We start from the raw sequence: 22,119 nt of genomic DNA on the forward strand, positions 1-22,119 counted from the left end.
TCCTTACTTTCCATTTTTTCCTCATTCCTGTGCTCTCTCTTCTTCCTTCTTTGCCTTGTTTTTCCATCCTTTCTTCCTTCCTTTTCCTATCCTTCCTTCCTTTCTTTCTAACGTTCTTTTCCCTTTCTTCCTTCCCTCCTTCCTCTTTCCTTCCCTCCTTCCTCTCTCTCTTGTTTTTCCTTGCTTCCTTTTTCTATCCATTAGTCTCCCTTCTTTCTATTCCTTGCCTTTCCTTCCTTCCTTCATCTAGTCTATTCTCTCTTTCTTTTTTCCTTGCTCCCTTCCTATTTTTTCTTCTCTTCCTTGCCCTTTCTTCCTTTTCTTCTTCCTTCCTATCTTTTTAATTTCTTTATTTCTTCATTCCCTTGTTATTGCTTCCCTTCTTCCGCTTTGCTTTCTTTCTTTTGTCATCTACTCTAGTCCCTCTCGTTTCCTTCTTTTTCCTTCCTTTCCTTCTTCCTCCCTTCTTTTTTTTTGCTTCTTTCCCTTTTTCTATTCTTTCATTTACCTTCCTCCTTCCTCTTTTCCTTCATTCCTTCCCTTATCTTCTCTAGTTTCCCTTCCTTCCTATTTTTTTCCTGTTTTCTTTGCCCTTTTTTCTTTCCTTATTTCCTTTCCTTTCTTACTTCCTTAATTCTTTCCATTGTTTTTCTTTCCTTCTTCCTACCTTTCTTTTCCCTTTCTTTCTTCCTTTCTTTATTCCCTTGTTTCTACTTCTTTCCCTCTCTTTTTCCCTTCCTTCCTTCCATCATCTACTCTAGTCTCTGTCTCTCTCTCATTTCCTTATCCTTCCTTCTTTCCCTGGGTTTTCCTTGATTCCCTCTCTTCTTCCATCCTTTTGTTTCCCTTCTTCCCTTCTTTCTTCCTTCTTTACCCGCATTTCATTATTTACTCCAGTGTCTCTTCCTTCCTCTTTTTTCTTCTTTTCCTTTGCCCTTTCTTCTTTTTCTTGTTTTCCTTCCTTTTCTTTTTTTCATTCTTTCCTTGTTTCCCTTTTCCCCCTTCTTCCTTCTTTGACTCCAGTCTCTCTCTCTCATTTCCTTCATCCTTGCTTCCTTCCCTTCATCCATCCTTTCATTTCCCTTCTTTCCTTCTCTTTCTATGCCTTGCTTTATTCCTTTCCTTCATCTTTCCTTCCTTCTTTCCCTTTTTTTTTCTTTACTTCCTTCCCTTTATCCATCCTTTTGTTTCCCTTCTTTCTATTCCTTGCTTTAAGCCTTTCCTTCTTCCTTCCTTCATCTACTCTATTCTCACTTTCTTTTTTCCTTACTTCCTTACTCTTTTTTCTTCTTTTCTTTGCCCTTCTTCCTTTCTTTTTTTTCTTATTCCTTCCGATCTTTTCCCTTTTGTTCTTTATTTCTTCATTGCTTCCCTCTTTCCTCTTTGTTTTCTTTCTTTTGTCATCTACTCTAGTCTCTCTCATTTCCTTCCTTTCCTTCTTCCTCCCTTCTTTTTTTTTTCTTTACATTCTTCTATTCTTTCGTTTATCTTCTTCCCTATTCTTTAATTTTCTATTATACTTTTTCTATTCGATTCTATTTGTTTTTTCTATTCTATTCCTTTATTTTCAATCCTTTTTTTATTCTCTTGGGAAAGCCAAAAATGAATGGAAAACTATTTGAATTCGAAAACTATTCAAATTGGATTAGAAAACTATTCAAATCGATTAGAGGTCTATTCAAATTATTCTATTTTCAATATATTCTATTCCTTTATTTCCTATTCTATTTTGTTCTGTTATTTTATTTTCTATTCTATTTTCTTTTGTTTTGTTTTACTCTATTCCTTTATTTTCTGTTCTATTTTTATTCTCTTGGCAAAGTCGAAAATTAATGGAAAACTATTTTAATTCAAAAACTATTCGAATTTGATTAGAAAACTATTCAAATCAATTAGAGAACTATTCTAATTCAAATTTTGTTAAAAAAATTTTTTATCGATATTTCGAATTTGTTTTAAATATATGTTATTATTGTAATTCGGCAATTCGGATGAATCTGAATTTCAAAAATAATAAAAAATGTATCTGAATTTCAAATCGGAACAAAAACGAATCAGCAAAGAGCATTAGCTTCAACACCAGAAGATGACACGGCTCCCCCAAACCATCACTGGCCGTGGAAACCTCACACTGGACCTCATGCAACTTGGATTCTGCGCCTCTCCACTCCTCCTCCAGACTCCGGGGCCGCAATTTCCAAATGCAATTCAAACATTTCCACAGTCGGTGATGATTTGGGGAACCGTGTCATCTGCTGGTGTTGGTCCACTGTGTTTTATCAAGTCCAAAGTCAGCGCAGCCCCTCTAGCAGGAAATTCTGGAGCACATCATTCTTCCCTCTGCTGACCAGCTTTATGGAGATGCTGATTTGGCACCTGCCCACACTGCCAAATGTACCAATACCCGGTCACATGATCATGGTATCACTGTGCTTGATTAGCTAGCAAACTCGCCTGACCTAAACCCCATAGAGAATCTGTGGAGTATTGTCAAGAGGAAGATGAGAGAACCCGGACCCAACAATGCAGACATTGAAGGCCACTATCAAAGCAACCTGAGCTTCCATAACACCTCAGCAGTGCCACAGGCTGATCACCTCCATGCCACGCGGTGCTGATCGCCACTATGCCACGCGGTGCTGATCGCCACTATGCCACGCGAAGCTGATCGCCTCCATGCCAGGCGGTGCTGATCGCCTCCATGCCAGGCGGTGCTGATCGCCTCCATGCCAGGCGGTGCTGATCGCCTCCATGCCAGGCAGTGCTGATCGCCTCCATGCCAGGCAGTGCTGATCGCCTCCATGCCACGCCGTGCTGATCGCCTCCATGCCACGCAGCATTCATGCAAAAGGAGCCCTGACCAAGTAATGAGTGCATACTATACTGTACATGGACAGACTGTCCAGCGAGCCAACATTTATGTATTAATAATTCTTGTTTTTTTATTGGTCTTATGTATATTCTAACTTTCTGAGATACTGAATTTTGTTGTCACTAGCTGTTAGACATGTGCAATTCGTTTAGTTCCGAATTAGTTTTTTAACACATTTTGACAAATTAGTTAATTCCAAAATTTCCAAATGTTAAAATTTTTTGGAAAATGGAAAATTCGAAATTTCTGAAATCTTGAATTTCCAAATATTTGAAATTTTAGAAATTCAGAATTTTGGAATTTCGGAAATTCAACATGAGGAAATTCAAAATTTCAGAAATTGGAACATTTTGGAAATTCGAAAAGAAGAATGAAAATTCAAACCTTTTGTAAAAAAAAAAAAAGAAAAGAATGGAAATTCAAAAGAATGAAAATCTGAAAATTCAAAAAACCCGAAAATCTGAAATAATAACTAACTAATAATAAATATTAAATTATAGGTATTGGAATTTCCTTTCAAATTTGACTGTTAGTGAATGTGACGAGTACGAATTTATCCGAAGTTACAAATTAAATAAAATTACGAATGCCGTATCGAAACGAATGGAATGTAACAATCTAATAATAATAAATAACAATAATAATAAAACCTTTTTATTAATATTATTATTATTATTTATTATTAATTTGTTCCATTCCATTTGTTTAGATGCCTCATTCGTTATTTTGGATAATTCGTAACTTGAGATAAATTCGTACTCGTTACATTCACTAACAGCCAAATTTGAAAGGAAATTCCAATACCTATAATTTAATATTTATTATTAGTTATCGTAGTAATTATTTCAGATTTTCGGGTTTTTGAACTTTCAGATTTTCATTCTTTTGAATTTTCATTCTATTTCAAATTTATGAAATTTTCGATTAGTTAGTTATTATTTATAATTTTACTGCCTTTCTTTCTTTTTTACAGATTTTTGGTTTTTCAAATTTTTGCGTTTCTGAATTCGGAAATTCGGAATTTGAAAATTCAGAATTCGAAAATTTGGAATTTGGAGATCCAAAAATTTAAATTTTCAGATTTCTAAATTTTCGAATTTACACATTTCCGAATTTTCTAATTTTCCAAATTTCCAAATTTTCGAATTACCAAAAAAAAAAACGAAAAAAACCCCAAATGAAACGAAAACTAAAATTAACACTTTTTTTGTCAGTGCACATGTCTAATTTCTGTATTAATATTCCTTTTTTTTTATTGGTCTTATGTATAGTCTAACTTTTTAAATCGCCCCCCCCCCCCCACCACACTTTTGAACCCATCACTGATTGGAAACCCGTCTCATACCCGAGATATGGGTTGGTTGACATACAGCCACCCCGTGGTGCTGTTAATCTGGAAGAAGAGCGGCTCGTCAGCCGCCAAGGAATAAGTAAGTGCCGCGTTTGGCCCATAGTCTTCATCGCGGGCGGCGATACGCAGGAAGCTTGTCCCGACTGGCGTGTCCTCCTTTAAGAAATCTGTTGGATGGATTGAAACAGAAACTTTGTAGCAAACTTCACACTAAATGATTGAAGGTGATGGAAAGTAACGGCCTCAGAAGGACTTACATTCGTAGCGGTTGTTTTCGAAGCTCGGGTCGTTGTCGTTCTGGTCGAGGATGGCAATGTTCATCTGGCAGAGGCTGATGAGGGGGTCGCTGGCCTGGTCCGTGGCCTTGATGGTCAGCGGATATTCCTTATCCTTCTCCCGATCGAATGTTTGAAGTGTGGTTATAATTCCTACAGAGGAGATGAAAACAGCAGCTAGATGGGACAATATCAATTTGCTGCCACGTGTCCAACCGCAGCTGCTACCGGAAATGACTTGCCCGATCTGACCAATCACAGTTAAAGAAACACTCGCTTTTCAGAAAGTATATAAATACTCCACAAATTATTTTGTTATATTGTTATTAAAAAAATTCCAATTCATTTTTTTTGTTGGCAATCTAGAACCTGGGAGGCCTTCTGTATACCGGACTGCTTGTGTGATTGGCTCATTGTTTTTCTCAGACGTCTGCACTGAGCTTCAAAACAAATTACAGGCATTCCCTACTCTAGACCAGTGGTCTCCAAACTGTGGCCCATTGCTGGCCTTTATCCAGCCCTTGGGGAACTAATTCTGCCACTGACACCAATGATGGGGCACTATTACTCCCACTGATACCAATGATGGGGCACTATTCTCCCCACTGACACCAATGACACCCTCCCTATCCATGCGCCTGGCCCCTTTCAGGACGCCGGGCGCATGAATTACTATGGCGGGGATAGGCGGGGGGGGGGGGCCATGGGTATTTTGAAGCACCTGATTAGAGCCAGAGGTTCTAATAGGCTTCAAAATGGGGTGGACTCGGGGAGCAGAGCATTGCGTCCCGAGCCCATCCAGGTGTGTTGCAACAGCGAATGAATATTTGCTGTTGCAACACTGATCGTCCTTCTGGCCAATGGGAAGCGGGTCTGATACCCGTGGCTGATAGGACAGGCAATCCTATTGGAGGGGAGAAGATGCACGGTGAAAGAGGAAGCTGCAGCCTGATCCTGATATGCCCGACGATCACCCACCACTGTGTGCCCACCGATACCCACCTGATGTGCCCACCGATCTATGCCTGATGTGCCCCCCAATCTACGCCTGATGTGCCTGCCGATCAACGCCTAATGTGCCCGCCGATCTACGCCTGATGTGCCTGCTGATCCCCACCTGATTTTAGAAGCACATGATTAGAGCTCTAATTGGCTTGAAAAAAGGATGGGCTCAGGGTGCAGAGCATTGCACCCTGAGCCCTCCCAGTTGTGTGACAATAGTGAATTAATATTCGCTATTGTCTTTCTGATTTTCCACGCGGCCAATCAGGAAGCGGGTCCTAAGACCCGATTGGCCAAGAGGAGAAGGGACCGCATTTGCGGCCGAGGAAGAGAGGCAGGGGAAGCGGCCATGAACAAGGAGACACAGGAAGGAGCCAAAGCTCTCCGTGAGATAGGGTAAGTGCAGGGCTGGCGGGTGGAGGCACGAGCAACAGGGGGGTGAGGGGATCGACCAACCAAGCGACGGGGGGGGGATGGAGCACCAGCCACCACTAGTATGATTTCTTCTTTACAGGGTTACCTAGATGGGGTAAGTGCGGGGCTGGTGGGTGGACGAGCGAGCAATGAGGGGGGTGGGGGATCGACCAACCGAGCGACGGGCGGTGGAGCTCCAGCCACCACTGGTATGATTTCTTCTTTACAGGGTTACCTAGATGGGGTAAGTTCGAGGCTGGTGGGTGGACGAGCGAGCAACGAGGGGGGTGGGGGATCTATTAACCGAGCGACGGGGGGGTTGAAGCTCCAGCCACCATTGGTATGATTTCTTCTTTACAGGGTTAGATGGGGTAAGTGCAGGGCTGGTGGGAGGACAAGCGAGCAACGAGGGGGATAGGCCAACCGAGCGACAGGGGAGGTGGAGCTTCAGCCACCATTGGTATGATTTCTTATTTACAGGGTTACCTAGATGGGGTTAGTGCGGGGCTGGTGGGTGGACGAGCGAGCAATGAGGGGGGTGGGGGATCGACCAACCGAGCGACGGGGGGTGGAGCTCCAGCCACCACTGGTATGATTTCTTCTTTACAGGGTTACCTAGATGGGGTAAGTGCGGGGCTGGTGGGTGGATGAGCGAGCAATAAGGGGGGTGGGGGGGATCGAGCGTCGGGGGGGGGGGTGGAGCACCAGCCACCACTGGTATGTATACTGATTTCTTCTAGAATTAGATGTTAGTGTTAGATATATATATCTGTAGATGTAGTGATTTTAGTGTTAGGGTGCTCTTATCCTTGAAGGCTCAGGCAAGCTGTATAAAGGCTGTACTTTAAATGGCTGTAGAGACGAGAGGGCTGCAGATAAACAGGTACAATTTATGTAGGAGGATTTGTTTAACCTCTGTGTATAACCTGAGGCCACTTTAAGCGATCTTTATTTCTGGAGATTCTTCTCAATGACCACAAATGTAGGGAGTATTGTTCTCAGGGACCATCACACTAATGCGTCTTGAGATGTAGGTGTAGTGATTGTTAGCGGGGGGGGGGGGGGGAGTTCCGCGAAACCGGAACGTTTTTTTTTTTTAGGGCTCCCTCCGAGATTGCTCTGGGGATTATAAGGAAGTCAGATGATCCCATTCAGGGATCAATGGAAAAGGACAATGATAAAACAATCAGCAATTTCTTCAGAAGGGAGACAACGATTGTTATGGAAGTAGAACAGTTAATGCTTCACCAGAGAACATGAAGTTTCCATACTGAGCGAGGCATTGGAGTGAAGGACGGTTCCATAATGGCTCATTAATTGAAGTATGATAAACATGTAGAGGAAAAAACACACTAACAGAGGACATCTGGTCATGCAGGGATCATGCAATATAGAACTATGCTTCCTTGTTTCTTACAATTGGTAAAAAAAAACATTCTTTCTTTTTTTTTTTTTTTATCTATTCTGATAGTGAAGATCAGAATTTGCCTGTAAAGGTGTATAGTAGAAATATAAGTATTCACAGTGCTTCACTTTTTCCACATGTTGTTATGTTACAGCCTTTTTCCAAAATGGATAAAATTCATTATTTTCCTCAAAATTCTACAAACAATTCCCCATAATGAAAACGTGAAGGAAGTTTGTTTGAAATCTTTGCAAATGTATTAAAAATAAAGAAGGAAAAAAATCCCATGTACAGAAGTATCACAGCTTTTGCTCAATACTTTGGTGAAGCTCCTTTGGCACCAATTAGAGCCTCAAGTCTTGTTGAGTATGATGCTACAAGCTTGGCACTCCTATTTTTGGGCAGTTTCCCCCATTCTTCTTTGCAGGACCTCTCAAGCTCCATCAGGTTGGATGGGGAGGGTCGGTGCACGGCCATTTTCAAATCTCTCTAGAGATGTTCCATCGGGTCTAAGCCCCCGTACACACGGTCGGAGATTCCGGCAACCAAATCCGTCGGATTAATTCCGTCGGATTAATTCCGGAAGAGGTCCGGAAGTGATGTTGCATACACACGGTCGGACTCACTTGTCAGAAAATCCGATTGTACATAACGTGATGACGTTATTTCGTTACGACGGGACTACGTTCAGGCTAGTAGCCAATACAGTAGCTTTGGTCTAGGAATTTGATCTGAGCATGCGTGGCACTTTGTCCGTCAGAGTAGGCTACACATGATCGGAGTATGTCCGATAGGAGCATTTTGTTGGAAAATTTTACCGGCAAGTTGGAAAACTTGGTCCGTCGGATATTCCGACGTAAACAGTCCGATGCAGACCACACACAGTCGGAATATCCGACAAAACAGTCTGATAGGAAACATTCCATCGGAATCTCCGACCGTGTGTACAAGGGCCAAGTCTGGGCTCTGGCTGGGCCAATCAAGAACATTCACAGAGTTGCCCCGTAGCCACTCCTTTGTTATAGGGTCGTTGTCCTGTTGGAAGATGAACCTTTGCCCAAGTCTGAAGTCCAGAGCGCTCTGGATCAGGTTTTCATCAAGGATGTCTCTGTACATTGCTGCATTCATCCTGCATCCCTCGATCCTGACTAGTCTCCCAGTTCCTGATGCTGAAAAACATCCCCACAGCATGATGCTGCCACCACCATGCTTCACTGTAGGGATGGTATTGGTCAGATGATGGGCGGTGCCTGGTTTCCTCCAGACATGGCGCTTGCCATTCAGGCCAAAGAGTTCAATCTTTGTTTCATCAGACCAGAGAATTTTGTTTCTCATGGTTTGAGAGACCTTCAGGTGCCTTTTGGAAAACTCCAGGCGGGCTGTCATGTGCTTTTTACTGAAGAGTGGCTTCCGCCTGGCCACTCTACCATACAAACCTGATTGATGGAGTGCTGCAGAGATGGTTGTTCTTCTGGAAGGTTCTCCTCTCTCCACAGAGAAATACTGAAGCTCTGTCAGAGTGACCATCGGGTTCTTCGTCACCTCCCTGACTAAGTCCCTTCTCCCCCGATCACCAAGTTTGGCTGGGCCGCCCGCTCTAGGACGAGTCCAGGTGGTTCCAAACTTCTTCTATTCACGGATAATGAAGGCCACCGTGCTCATTGGGACCTTCAATGCTGCAGAAAATGTTCGGTACCCTTCTCCAGATCTGTGCCTCCTTACAATCCCGTCTCAGATGTTTACAGACAGTTCCTTGGACTTCGTGGTTTGGTTGCTCGGACATGCACTGTTACCTGTGAGACCTTCTATAGACCTTATATAGACAGGTGTGTTCCTTTCCACATCATGTCCAATCAACCGAATTTACCACTGGTGGAGTCCAATCAAGTTCTATAAACATCTCAAGGATGATCAATGAAAACAGGAGGCACCTGAGATCAAATTTGAATGTCATGGCAAAGGCTTGAAAATACTTATGTACATGGGATTTTTTTGGTTTTTATTTTGAATAAATTTGCAAAGATTTCAAACTTCTTTCAGGTTGTCATTATGGGGTATTGTAATTGGAGATTCTTCTCAATGACCACAAATGTAGGGAGCATTGTTCTCAGGGACCGTCACACTAATGCATCTTGAGATGTAGGCAGAGCCGCTGTTAGAAGTCATGGGGCCCCATACAGCCTACCTGATGGGGCCCCCTTTGACCCCGCCCCCCCTCCCCAAAAGTTGAGGGGGGATATGATACAACAGTTGTGGAAGTGAAAGGTGACTTCAGAACTGCTTGCATCACTTCAACATGAAATCCGACAGTTGCTTTTACAAATATACACACACTCCTGGCTGCTGACCACAGCTGGAAATGCGTGTATGTGTTTGAAAAAGATGTGCTTGCAACAAGGCCCCAGCTCTGATATAAAATGCCATGGTTAAAGGGAAATGGTTGGATGCTGTAAAAATGTAGCTCAGCTGTGCATTTTTACTGCTCCAAAAACACAAGTGTACAGTAGCATCTCACAGTGCCTTGTGATCTTTAGGCCTCATGCACACATTTTTTTACTGCTTCCAAGCACCCCTTCCTGTTATCCTATGTGTCTATGCACACATAGAATTTTTGAATTTTTTGTGGCAGGGGTGTTTACAAGCAGGAAAAAAAAAAAAAAAAACATGGCTAGAGCATCCAGTAGCAGCAGTTTTTTTGACCAAAAAAATGCTTGACAAATGCAAATGCTCCTAAACGCATGTTACCATTAGGCACGTTTACTGCTTGAGCGATAATTCTTTTCATTGACCAGAATAACGTATTATTTTGGCCAATCAAATGAATGCCCAAGTGTTTTATGCCTGTAAATGCTTAGACACTTTTACAAGCCTCAGGCATTTTTTCTGGCAAAAGCCTGCTGCCAAGAGGAGGATCGTTTTTAAAGCATCCTGTGTGCATTAGGCCTTATAGCATTAGGATAATCATTCACACAGCACAGTAGGTGCTCTATGGCACTTTCAAAGTGTGTCACATGCTGTTCGGTGCTGACTTTGCTATGGCTGTACAGACAGTGGTACAATCTGTAACACACAGTACAGCCATAAAGTAACAAAGTCAGCACACAACAGCGGGTGACACACTCTGACAGAGCCATAGAGCACTTCCTGTGCCAATGATTATCCTATGCTGAGAATCATAAGGAACTGTGAGGATGTGGATGATTATATTACAATGGGTGTTGTAACACCTCAACTCACCGTGTGCTGATATCCTCTGCTGCCGCTGCTCGCCTGAGTCGCCTTACTGCTACTTCTCACGCGAAGAGACAGGAAGGAATCACTCCACGGCGCCAGGGGGAAGGCACTACAGAGGACGCACTGGCCGGGACTTAAGCCAGCACGAGGAGCGGGCACGGAAGAGGCATTCTTCCGCACCCGAAATACAAGAAATAGTTCCTACCCTCCTGCTTCGGTGTTTCGCTGGAGGATTTTTTTTTTTTTAAATGACATATCTGTTCAGGTTGCGGGCCCCTCTGCTGGCCAGGCCCGGTATAGCAGGGCCAGTTGTACTGGCCTATTAGCGGCCCTGGATGTGGGTGTAGTAATTGTTAGCGGGGGTTCCCTGAGACCGGAATTTTTTTTTGGGGTTCTCTCCATGGTAAAAGGTTGGGAAAAGCTGTTCTAAAAGGATGAGAGCACTGCCGCTTTTTTCATTACAACACCGAGATTGCTCTGGGGATTATAAGGAAGTCAGACGATCCCATTCAAGGATCAATGGAAAAGGACAATGATAAAACAATCAGCAATTTCTTCAGAAGGGAGACAACTATTGTTGTGGAAGTAAAACAGTTAATGCTTCACCAGAGAACATCAAGTTTCCATACTGAGCGAGGCATTGGAGTGAAGGACGGTTCCATAATGGCTCATTAATTGAAGTATGATAAACATATAGAGGAAAACACACTTATAGAGGACATCTGGTCATGCAGGGATCATGCAATATAGAACTATGCTTCCTTGTTTCTTGCAATTGGTTAAAAAACATTCTTATCTATTCTGATAGTAAAGATCTGAATTTCCCTGTATGGTGTACAGTAGGGATATATCTTCTTTAGATGTATGCCAGGACTACTGTAGGGTGCAGTACATGAGGTCATTAATGGCGAGCCTCGGATAGGAGATGGGGTTCCTGGGCAAAATATTTTATTTTTCTATATTACTCATTAAATACATGTTTATCCTTTTGCTTTGTGTCTAAGTCTAATCCTCTTTTCTCACACTGCTAAGAAGCTTAACCCAATACATAATATAAATATGGATCTGCAAAGGCATGAAGAGATCTTTTCAATGTATAGAGTTTATGTAGCGCTTACCCCCGAGGGGCCGCTGAGAATACACTGGTTCTCCCACAGTAGCACAGAAGTGGTATAGAGGCTGCCAGTCACTCAAGCACAGTCCCATCACATGGACAAATCAGGCTTAAGCCACGTACACGCGATGGGAATTTTGGTCGGGAAAAGCTCTGATGGTTTTCCGGACGGAATTCCGACCGGATTTCGCTCAAGCTGTCTTGCATACACACGGTCACACCAAAGTCCGACCGTCAAGAACACGGTGACGTACGATGGGACTAGAAAAAGGAAGTTCAATAGCCAGTAGCCAATAGCTTCCGTCCCGTAGTTGGATCTGAGCTTGCGAGTTTTTGCGCATCCGAATTGCATACACACGAACGCATTTTCGGATAGGAACTTTTTCCGACCGAAAAATTGAGACCATGCTCTCAATCTTTTGCTGGCCAAGCAAAAGTCCGATGGAGCATATACACGATCGCATTTTCCAACCGAAAGCTTTCATTGGTCTTTTTTCTGTCCGAATTTCCAATTGTGTGTATGCGCCATTAGTCTACAGCAGTGCTGCCTTATACACACAATGGTCTAGATCTCTGCCTCCTCCCCACAGGATCACGCTGCTGCCTTATACACACAATGCTCTGGCTCTCTGCCCCTCTCCCCCAGGATCACACTGCTGCCTTATACACACAATGATCTGGCTCTCTACCCCCCTCCCACAGGATCACACTGCTGCCTTATACACACAATAATCTGGCTCTCTACCCCCCTCCCACAGGATCACACTGCTGTCTTATACACACAATGCTCTAGATCTCTGCCCCCCTCCCCCAGGATCACACTGCTGCCTTATACACACAATGATCTGGCTCTCTACCCCCCTCCCACAGGATCACACTGCTGTCTTATACACACAATGCTCTAGATCTCTGCCCCCCTTCCCCAGGATCACACTGCTGCCTTATACACACAATGCTCTGGATCTCTGCCCCCCTCCCCCAGGATCACACTGCGGCCTTATACACACAATGCTCTGGCTCTCTGCCCCCCTCCCCCAGGATCACACTGCGGCCTTATACACACACAATGCTCTGGCTCTCTGCCCCCCTCCCCCAGGATCACACCTCGGCCTTATACACACAATGCTCTGGCTCTCTGCCCCCTCCCCCTGGATCACACTGCTGCCTTATACATACAATGATCCAGGGGGAGAGGGGCAGAGAGCCAGAGCATTGTGTGTATAAGGAAGCAGTGTGATCCAGGGGGTGGGGGCAGAGAGCCAGAGCATTGTGTGTATAAGGCCGCAGTGTGATCCTGGGGGAGGGGGGTAGAGAGCCAGAGCATTGTGTGTATAAGCCCGCAATGTGATCCTGGGGGAGGGGAGCAGAGAGCCAGAGCATTGTGTGTATAAGGCAGAGAGCTGGAGCACTGTATGTATAAGGCAGCAGTGTGATCCAGGGAGAGAGGGACAGAGAGCCGGATCACAATGCTGCCTTTTACACACAATGCTCCACCCCCTTCCCCGGATCATACGGTTTCCTTATACTCACAATGCTCCGGCTCTCTGCCCCTTCCCCTGGATCACACTGCTGCCTTATACACACGATGCTTTGGCTCTCTGTCCCCCTACCGATGGATCACACTGCTGCCTTATACACACAATGCTCCGGCTCTCTGCCCCCACCCCCCTGAATCACACTGATGCCTTATACAGACTCATCATTGGATCTCACCTCCTTATTCAGCCATGTGCTCAAGCTCTGTGTTCCCTCCCACAGTCTGTGATCAGCGATGCCATTGGAAGTCCCCTCCTTCTTCACCTCCTGCTCGCTGCACTACTCCCGGCGCCTCCCTCTGAGTCAGCACAGTAGCTGGAACTACAGAGGAGGCATCGGGTATCAATGCACACTGACAGCATTGACTATCTTTGAAAACAACACTGGAAACATTGGGCGGTACACATCAGCCACAATGCTGATTTGCAGCAGAACCCCAGGGGATCAGCAACATTTTCTGGATCTTCAGTGGTCCACAGACCACTGGTTGGCGATCGCTGGTCTAGGGGATGTCTTTTTAGTATTTATTGCTGAAGAACTTTAACAGGAGAGGGGTTTAGGGTCACAAGATGCTCCAAAACGATCAGTAACAACGATAGGACAACTTTTCTCTAATCTTTCAATAGCAGCTTTTTGGAGGTAGCAGAAAATGACCAGTATATCTAAGCCCTTGTGCACACGGTCGGACATTCCGACAACAAAATCCGTCGGATTTTGTCCGACGGATTTTGTCCGAAACTGGTGTTGCATACACACGATCGGACAAAGTTGTCGGAAAATCCGATTGTTCGTAACGTGATGACGTTATTTAGTTACGACGGGACTACGTTCAGGCTAGTAGCCAATAGCTTTGGTCTAGGAATTTGATCTGAGCATGCGTGGCACTTTGTCCAATCGGAATTCTCTACACACAATCGGACAAAGTCCGATCGGATCATGTTGTTGGAAATTTTTTATATCCAGCTCTCAAACTTTGTTGGTAGGACATTCTGACGGAAAAAGTCAGATGAAGCCCACACACCGTCGGATTATCCGACAACATGGTCCGATCGGACATTTTCCGTCGGAATGTCCGACCGTGTGTACAAGGGCTAAGACTCCCAAAAATGATATATGAATGAATGATTTGTATAGCGCTGCGAATGCGAACTGAATCGCCTCAACAATACGTTGATTTGACCGTTACAATACAACGTTCTTCACAAATCAGGACTCGTTTATTGCCTGCCTCACCACCCTGAACTTACCCAACAAGTTACTGCTGTCCCACCAAATGACCACTCTGGCACCCCATCTTCTGGGAGCTGACATGATGCGTGCACCATGCATGTGCAATCACCTCTCAGCCCTTAGAAGGCAAGCAATAAGCCACACTTGGGTAACCACCATGGGCCAACCATAGGCAGCCAGACTGTGGGGGTGGAGAAGAAGCCCAAGGTGGTCCATTCTAAGTCATGTGTAAGCAGAGGGAGATGCACCTTCATCCTGGATGCTGGAAGAACCTATCCTGGGACTGATGGGAAAATGTTCTCTTTAAAAGGACAGGGGATGGTCCTCCTTAGAGGTATTCGCGTTGGTTCCTTTTCTTGGTTACCTGTATCGGGGTGGATGGTGAAGGCAGGTAAGTATCCCTCTCTGTGCACGATCCCATATTTCACTTGCCCGTTCACTCCGCTGTCAGCGTCTTTTGCCTCCACTTGAAGCACAAACGTCCCCAGGGGTTGGTTTTCTAGAATCGAGGCGTTCTTGCTGTACTCGGCACACTACAAAGACAAATTTGCTAAGTTGGGATATTTACAAAATGACCATCACCTTAAAATAATTGTCAATGATTTTTTGATAAGAGGGCTACCGCTCATAATTAGGGGCTGCTGTGAACTACAATGAGCCTTTGTGGGTATGAGACCCCCCCACCCCACCCCCACCCGTGTCTCTGACAAAGATTTTCCATATTTTCCTGGAAAGTCTCTTCTACACCCATTCAGTGAGTTATTTTTTCCCCCTCGGTTGATCCCGGGTGTCTGAGAATCTGATGAAGACATTGGCTAGTTACTTGATGTCCTACCAGATTAATTAAGAAAGACCAGTCAAGGTTACTTTTTCTAAAGGGGAGGGGGTCACGGCTAGATGGCTAGATATGTTTAAAGTGGAACTAAACTCTCACAATCAGCACTGATTATTTTTAATGCGAATATACTATATTGTCAAAAGTATTGGGACACCTGCCTTTAGACGCACATTACCTTTAATGGCATCCCAGTCTTAGTCCGTAGGGTTCAATATTGAGTTGGCTCACCCTTTGCAGCTATAACAGCTTCACCTCTTCTGGGAAGGCCGTCCACAAGGTTTAGGAGTGTGTCTATGGGAATGTTTGACCATTCTTCCAGAAGGGCATTTGTGAGGTCAGGCTAGGTTGGACTAGAAGTCGTGGATTGCAGTCTCCGCTCTAACTCATCCCAAAGGTGTTCTATCGGGTTGAGGTCAGGACAGTCAAGTTCCTCTACCCCAAACTCGCTTTGTGCACTGGTCCAAATCATTTGGTGGAGGGGGGATTATGGTGTGGGGCTGTTTCTCAGGGGTTGGGCTTGGCCCCTTAGCTCCAGTGAAGGGAACTCTTAAGGCGTCAGCATAACAAGACATTTTGGACAATTTCATGCTCCTAACTTTGTGGGAACAGTTTGGGGATGGCCCCTTCCTGTTCCAACATGACTGCACACCAGTGCACAAAGCAAGGTCCATAAAGACATGGATGAGCGAGTTTTGGGGTGGAGGTTGGTTGGTTGCTCAGCAGAATTGGAGCACTGGCGGCGTGTACGTCCCCTACCCATGAGTGCCTAAACACATATATATGCGATTCTGAACAGCATGGTCGCCCTGTAGCGGTAAATCTGCTATAGGTCGGTTGGAAAGCGGTTCCTCTAACATCTCATATTCACTTTATGATGCCTCCTTTGTTCCTCCCTTTAGCTGACAGGAGTGATATAGTGAAATATCCAGTACTTCTGGGTACAGGGGAGCATACGACTCAGCCCTCTATCTTCCTTGGTGTTGTCACATGGGGGAAGGGTGGGTCTTCAGCCATGTGTAAGCTCCAGTTTTGTGACTTGGATATACAGAATTCTGATTGGTGACTTGAAATAAAGGTAACTCAAACACACCTGATGAAAAATGGGCTTATTATTATTGATGTCATCCACTCGAACAAGGACTGTGGCCGTGCTGGTGAGGCTGTGCGGACCGCCGGAGGCGTTGTCGTCTGCCGCGGTTACATACAAGATGTACTCAGTCCCATGGAGCTGGGGAAGAGGGCTTGGGCCAAGGCGAATAAGACCTGTTAATTGGCAGAAAATTATTAGTTTCTTCTTTATATTCAATAGGATTTCAAACATACATATATCTCAGGGGTCTCCAAGGTTTCTACACAAAGGGCCAGTTTATTATCATTCAGACTTTAGTCAGGCCAGACTGTGGCCATTGGGAGTAAACGATGTCCTGGTGTCAGTGGGAGTAAACAATGCCACATTGTTGGTGTCATTGGAAGGAATTATGCATCATTGTTGGTGTCATTGGGAGAAATTGTGCCTCATTGTTGGTGTCACTGGCAGGAATTGTGCTCTAATGAGGGTGATATTGGGAGAAATTGTACCTCACCATTGGTGTTATTGGGAGGAATTGTACCCCATTGTTGGTGTCATTGGGGGGCATTGTGCCTGACCATTGGTGTCATTGGGAGGAATTGTGACCCATCGTTGGTGTCATTGGTAGGAATTGTGCCCCATCATTTTTGTTATTGGGAGGAATTGTGCCACATCATTGGTGCCATGGGGAGGAACTGTGGTCCATCGTTCGTGTGATTGGGAGGAATTGTGTCCCATCATTGGTGTGGTTGAGAGGAATTTTGCCTTACTATTGGTGTCATTAAGAGGAACTGTGCCCCATAATTGTTGTTTTTTTTCAGGAGCAATTGTGCCCTATTGTAGGTGTCATTGGGGGGCATTGTGCCTGACCATTGGTGTCATTGGAAGGAATTGTGCCCCATTATTAATGTCATGGGGAGGAATTGTGCCCCATCTTTGGTGTCATTGGGAGGAATTGTGTGCCATCATTGGTGTCATTAGGAAGAATTGTGTCCTATCATTGGTGTCATTGTGATGAATTGTGCCCCATCATTGGTGTCATGGGTAGGAATTGTGTCCCATCATTGGTGTCAGTGTGATGAATTGTGCCCCATCATTGGTGTCATGGGTAGGAATTGTGTCCCATCATTGGTGTCAGTGTGAGGAATTGTGCCCCCTTGCTGGTGTCTTTGGGAGGAATTGTTCCTCACCATTGGTGTCACTGGGGGACGTTTGCCTTATTGATGGTGTCATAAGGAGGATTGGTGCCCCCTTGTTGTTGTCAATGGATGGGATGCAACAGAAGCCAGCAAAGGGCTGCATCTGGCCCTTGAGCCCCCACTTAGAGGCCACTGATAAATATCTTGACTGTCGATTAGCAAAATTAAGAGCTTTAATTTCCCTGAAATTCTGGTGAAAAAAAAAAGATATTTTTGGGAAAAGGCTTTGACATTAATGGGAAAGGCCAAACTAGGGTGATTTTTTGAAAATTTTAAGGGTTCTATAAGCTTTTTGACGGTGAAAGTAACGGGAAGCTCATTTCAACTATCCTGGACCTATTCTATTCTTACACAAAAAATTTCCATCATTAGCCTCACTGTTTAATTTCTTATTTTTAATTTTTTTAAAAAAAGAATAAATAGATAAAAGAAGAAAAATGTAATAAATAAATTGGAAAAACACCATTAGCACCCTCTATTATGTCTCGGTTTATTGAGACAAATTGTTTAAGGTTTCTGGAGGAATTAATATAGCGTAGTCAATAGACTTCAAAGCACAATATAAGGGATGCTTGGAGAATTATTAAAACTTCCACAGAATATTTTCAGGTTTGTATCTCTCAGAATGAAAAACCTAGCGGATCAATGGTCTGTGAATTAGATGTCTGATCTTACTGCATAGTTGTAACATCTGTACATTGAAGGGATATTATTATTATTATTATCATCTTTTTTTAAACAACGTCTGGGATCTGGGTATTCAATGCTCCATTTTTTTTTTTCCTTTCTCTTTTTTTTTCCTTCTTGTTGCATTAGTTAGATCTTTGTCTGCTTCTCCTGTGTAATTGCTACATGGTAAAATTTAACTGGTAGAAAGTGGACTGAAATAGAGAATTGATCCTTTTTTTTTTTTGGAAATATTTTTTTTTTAACTCTAATTATTTTTATTAGGATTCTAAAAAAATATATTGCAATTCTAATAATGTAGATTAAAATATTTTATTAATTTTAATAAAATTTAAATGAATAAAAAAAAAAATGGCAGTACACAAATAACAGTAACACGCTATACAACCTCTACCTGGCCTCAAAACCCCCAGAAACTCCACATTTTTCTACACTTTTTTTTTTTTTTCTACACTTAACCATGGCTTTTGCTATACAATACCTTTGATGCATATTTGAAATGTTTTTTTAATATTTTATAGAGCAATGTATACTAAGAGCTATAACCTTGTCACTAAGTGTACTTATTGTACCTACGTGCTCTATTGTATATTTCAGCCCTGTGCCTTTCTTTTTTCTTGTAAACTCTTTATGATAAAAATCTTAATAAAACATATATTGTAAAAACTGTACAATACATCCAGAGCAACAACACAGTGATTAAAAAGGTGGCAACTTAAAAAATTATGCCTATTTGAACTTGTGATATTATTTAACCACTTTCAGCCCCCGGACCATTTTGCTGGCTTAAGACCAGACCACTTTTTGCGATTCGGCACTGCGTCGATTTAACTGACAATTGCGCGGTCGTGCGACTTGGCTCCCAAACAAAATTTACGTCCTTTTTTTCCCACAAATAGAGCTTTCTTTTGGTGGTATTTGATCACCCCTGCGGTTTTTATTTTTTGCGCTATAAACAAAAATAGAGAGACAATTCGTATTCATTCCGTTCACTAACAGCCAAATTTGAAAGGAAATTACAATACCTATAATTTAATAGTTACTATTTCAGATTTTCAAATTTTCTCGTTTTTCGGATTTTCGAATTTCGCATTTCCAAATTTCCGAATTTTCTAATATCCGAATGTACGAATTTACAAAAATATGAATTTTCTAATTTACGAATGTACGAATGTGTGAATTTGCGAATGTATGAATTTTCTAATTTACGAATGTACGAATTTACAAATTTACGAATTCACAAATGTATGAATGTATGAATGTGCGAATGTATGAATTTACTAATGTACAAATTTACTAATTGCGATCATAAGGAATGACCTGGAAAACTAAAAAAAAAACAAAAAACAAATGAAACTAAAACAAAAAATTTTTTGGCAGTGCACATGTCTAATTATTATTACTTATATTATTATTATTACTTTTTTTTTTGTTTTCATTCTTTAACCACTTGCCGCCCGCCCTATTACAAATTGACGGCGGCAAAGTGGTTTCATTATCCTAACCGGACGTCATATGACGTGATTAGGATAATGAGCCGCTGCGCGCCCCCGGGGGCGCGCATCGCGGCGATCGTTGTTGCGGGGTGTCAGTCTGACACCCGGCAACTACGATCTCGGTAAAGAGTCTCCGACGAAGACTCTTTACCATGTGATCAGCCGTGTCCAATCACGGCTGATCACAGTGTAAATGGGAAGAGCCGGTGATCGGCTTTCCCTCACTCGCGTCTGTCAGACGCGAGTAGAGGAGAGCCGATCGGCTGCTCCTCTGACAGAGGGGGTCTGTGCTGATCGATTATCAGCACAGCCCCCCCGAGGATGCCCACACTGGACCACCAGGGACGCCACTAGACCACCAGGGAAAAGGTAATAAAAACCCACAATCCTCCCTAGACCACCAGGGTGCCAGTCAGCACAATGGGTGCCAATCAGTGCCCATAATGGATGCCAATCAGTGGCCACAATGGGCATCACTGATTGGCATGCATTATTGTTTGGCACTGATTGGCATCCATTACTATAACACCAATGCCGCCTATGAGTGCCCACCTGTGCCGCCTGAGTGCCCACCTGTGCCGCCTGAGTGCCCACCTGTGCCGCCTATGAGTGCCCACCTGTGCCGCCTATGAGTGCCCACCTGTGCCGCCTATCTATGCCCACCTGTGCCGCCTATCCATGCCCACCTGTGCCGCCTATCCATGCCCATCCGTGCCGCCCATCCGTGCCAGCTATCAGTGCCAATTTGTGCCACCTATCAGTGTCCGTCCGTGTCGCCCATCCGTGTCGCCCATCAGTGCCGCCCATCAGTGCCACTTCATTGGTGCCACATTGGTGCCCATCAGTGCCACCTTATCAGTGCCCATCAGTGTAGCCCCATCAGTGCCCATCAGTGAAGGAGAAAACGTACTTATTTACAAAGTTTTGAAACTGAAACAAAAAAAAACATTTTTTTTTTCAAAATTTTCGGTATTTTTTTATTTGTAGCGCAAAAAATAAAAACCGTAGAGGTGATCAAATACCACCAAAAGAAAGCTCTATTTGTGGGAAAAAAATGATAAAAATTTCATTTGGGTACAGTGTAGCATGACCGCGCAATTGTCATTCAAAGTGCGACAGCGCTGAAAGCTCAAAATTGGTCTGGGCAGGAAGGTGTTTAAGTGCCCTGTATTGAAGTGGTTAATGTCAAATTTTGATTAGATCTGGAAAAATACATTTTCTTTTTCAACTTCTGTCTTAAAACCGAACTCTTGTAATATATTAAAGAGACTCATTAATGCAGCTCAGTAATCATTAACACCTAATTTGAACTGGTATCGGCCTCCTGTAGTGGAAGAAGCAGCACAGGGAGCCAGTTTTGGTGCTGACAGATAGCATGCCGATAGGAGGAGGAAGCAGAGTGACTAAGAGTCATGAGCTCAATACTGAGCTGCTTCTCCTTTCACTGTCCAGCCACAGGTTGGGGGCTGGTCCGGGATGGCTTGGCTTTAGAGGAAGTGGGTTGAACTTTGCTGGCCGTCATTTAACCTGAAAGACTGAGGATATATATATTTTAAAAAAAACAGTTCTGCTGGGGACATCTCCAGATGGAAAGTGAGTATTGCAGCAAAAGCTGTTTGTTTTTTATTTTATTTTTTATTTATATTTTAACCATTAATAGACTATTTATTTAGATTTTTTACTGGAGTTCTGCAAAGGCAAAGAATTATCCTCTTGATAAAGGCAACAGAAAAAGATAACATGCAAAGGGGCACTGACCCACACCAACCAATCAGAACGCTTTTGTTCACTGACCCGACTACAGTAAACTCTGGCAGTGCGCAGTCTTTACATCACCATTCCTCCCTGCAAACTACTTATTATAAGAGAGAGCCCGCAATCTATCGGTTTGGCCGCAGAATAATTGCATCTCTAGTCTGATGACACCAAGTGCTTTATTGCATTGATTTCTGTTGGGTAGAAAATGCCGGGTCCAATCAATAAAGTGCCTTCAGAAACTCTATTTGCACAGTCTGACGCGTAAACACTCTGGAGTCTGCTCCTCGAAAACCGTGATTACCTTTCTGAGGATCAATAACGAAATTTCCCTCCTTGTTTCCTTCAGAGATTTCATAAGTGACTCGGTCTCCGTCAGGGTCGAACGCTTGCACTGTGGCCACCAGGGTGTTGGGGGCTGCGTCTTCTGACACAAATGTCCGGTATCTGGAAAATAGGACACGAAGGTTTCAGACGATGCATGCAATTATTATTTGGGGGGGGGGGGGAGTATAATTGGTCGGGCACCTTGCATTTTGTAGATTACGCTCCCCAGTGGCACAAACGCCGCACTTTCTATAGCCATGTAAAATGAACCGAAAACAAAGGTCTCTGCACACCTGTTTTGACTCCCACCATATT

At 43.7% G+C, this 22,119-nt stretch overlaps 1 protein-coding gene across 1 annotated transcript in view; it reads right to left on the bottom strand.

Annotated features, from left to right (window-relative positions):
- Positions 1-22,119, bottom strand: part of LOC143927509 (neural-cadherin-like) — a 189,547-nt gene that overhangs the window by 90,615 nt on the left and 76,813 nt on the right. Inside the window, exons 7-11 of the mRNA XM_077451614.1 lie at positions 21,782-21,924; positions 16,362-16,534; positions 14,798-14,966; positions 4,481-4,651; positions 4,218-4,390 (exon numbers count right to left, since the gene is read on the bottom strand). Coding sequence (XP_077307740.1) covers positions 4,218-4,390; positions 4,481-4,651; positions 14,798-14,966; positions 16,362-16,534; positions 21,782-21,924 — 829 coding nt within the window. The remainder of the gene's footprint in view (positions 1-4,217; positions 4,391-4,480; positions 4,652-14,797; positions 14,967-16,361; positions 16,535-21,781; positions 21,925-22,119) is intronic.

The sequence above is a fragment of the Lithobates pipiens genome, unplaced genomic scaffold (genome assembly GCF_037356315.1).
Source record: "Lithobates pipiens isolate NorthernLeopardFrog02 unplaced genomic scaffold, aLitPip1_a1.2 Scaffold_10, whole genome shotgun sequence".
Lineage (NCBI taxonomy): Eukaryota > Metazoa > Chordata > Amphibia > Anura > Ranidae > Lithobates > Lithobates pipiens.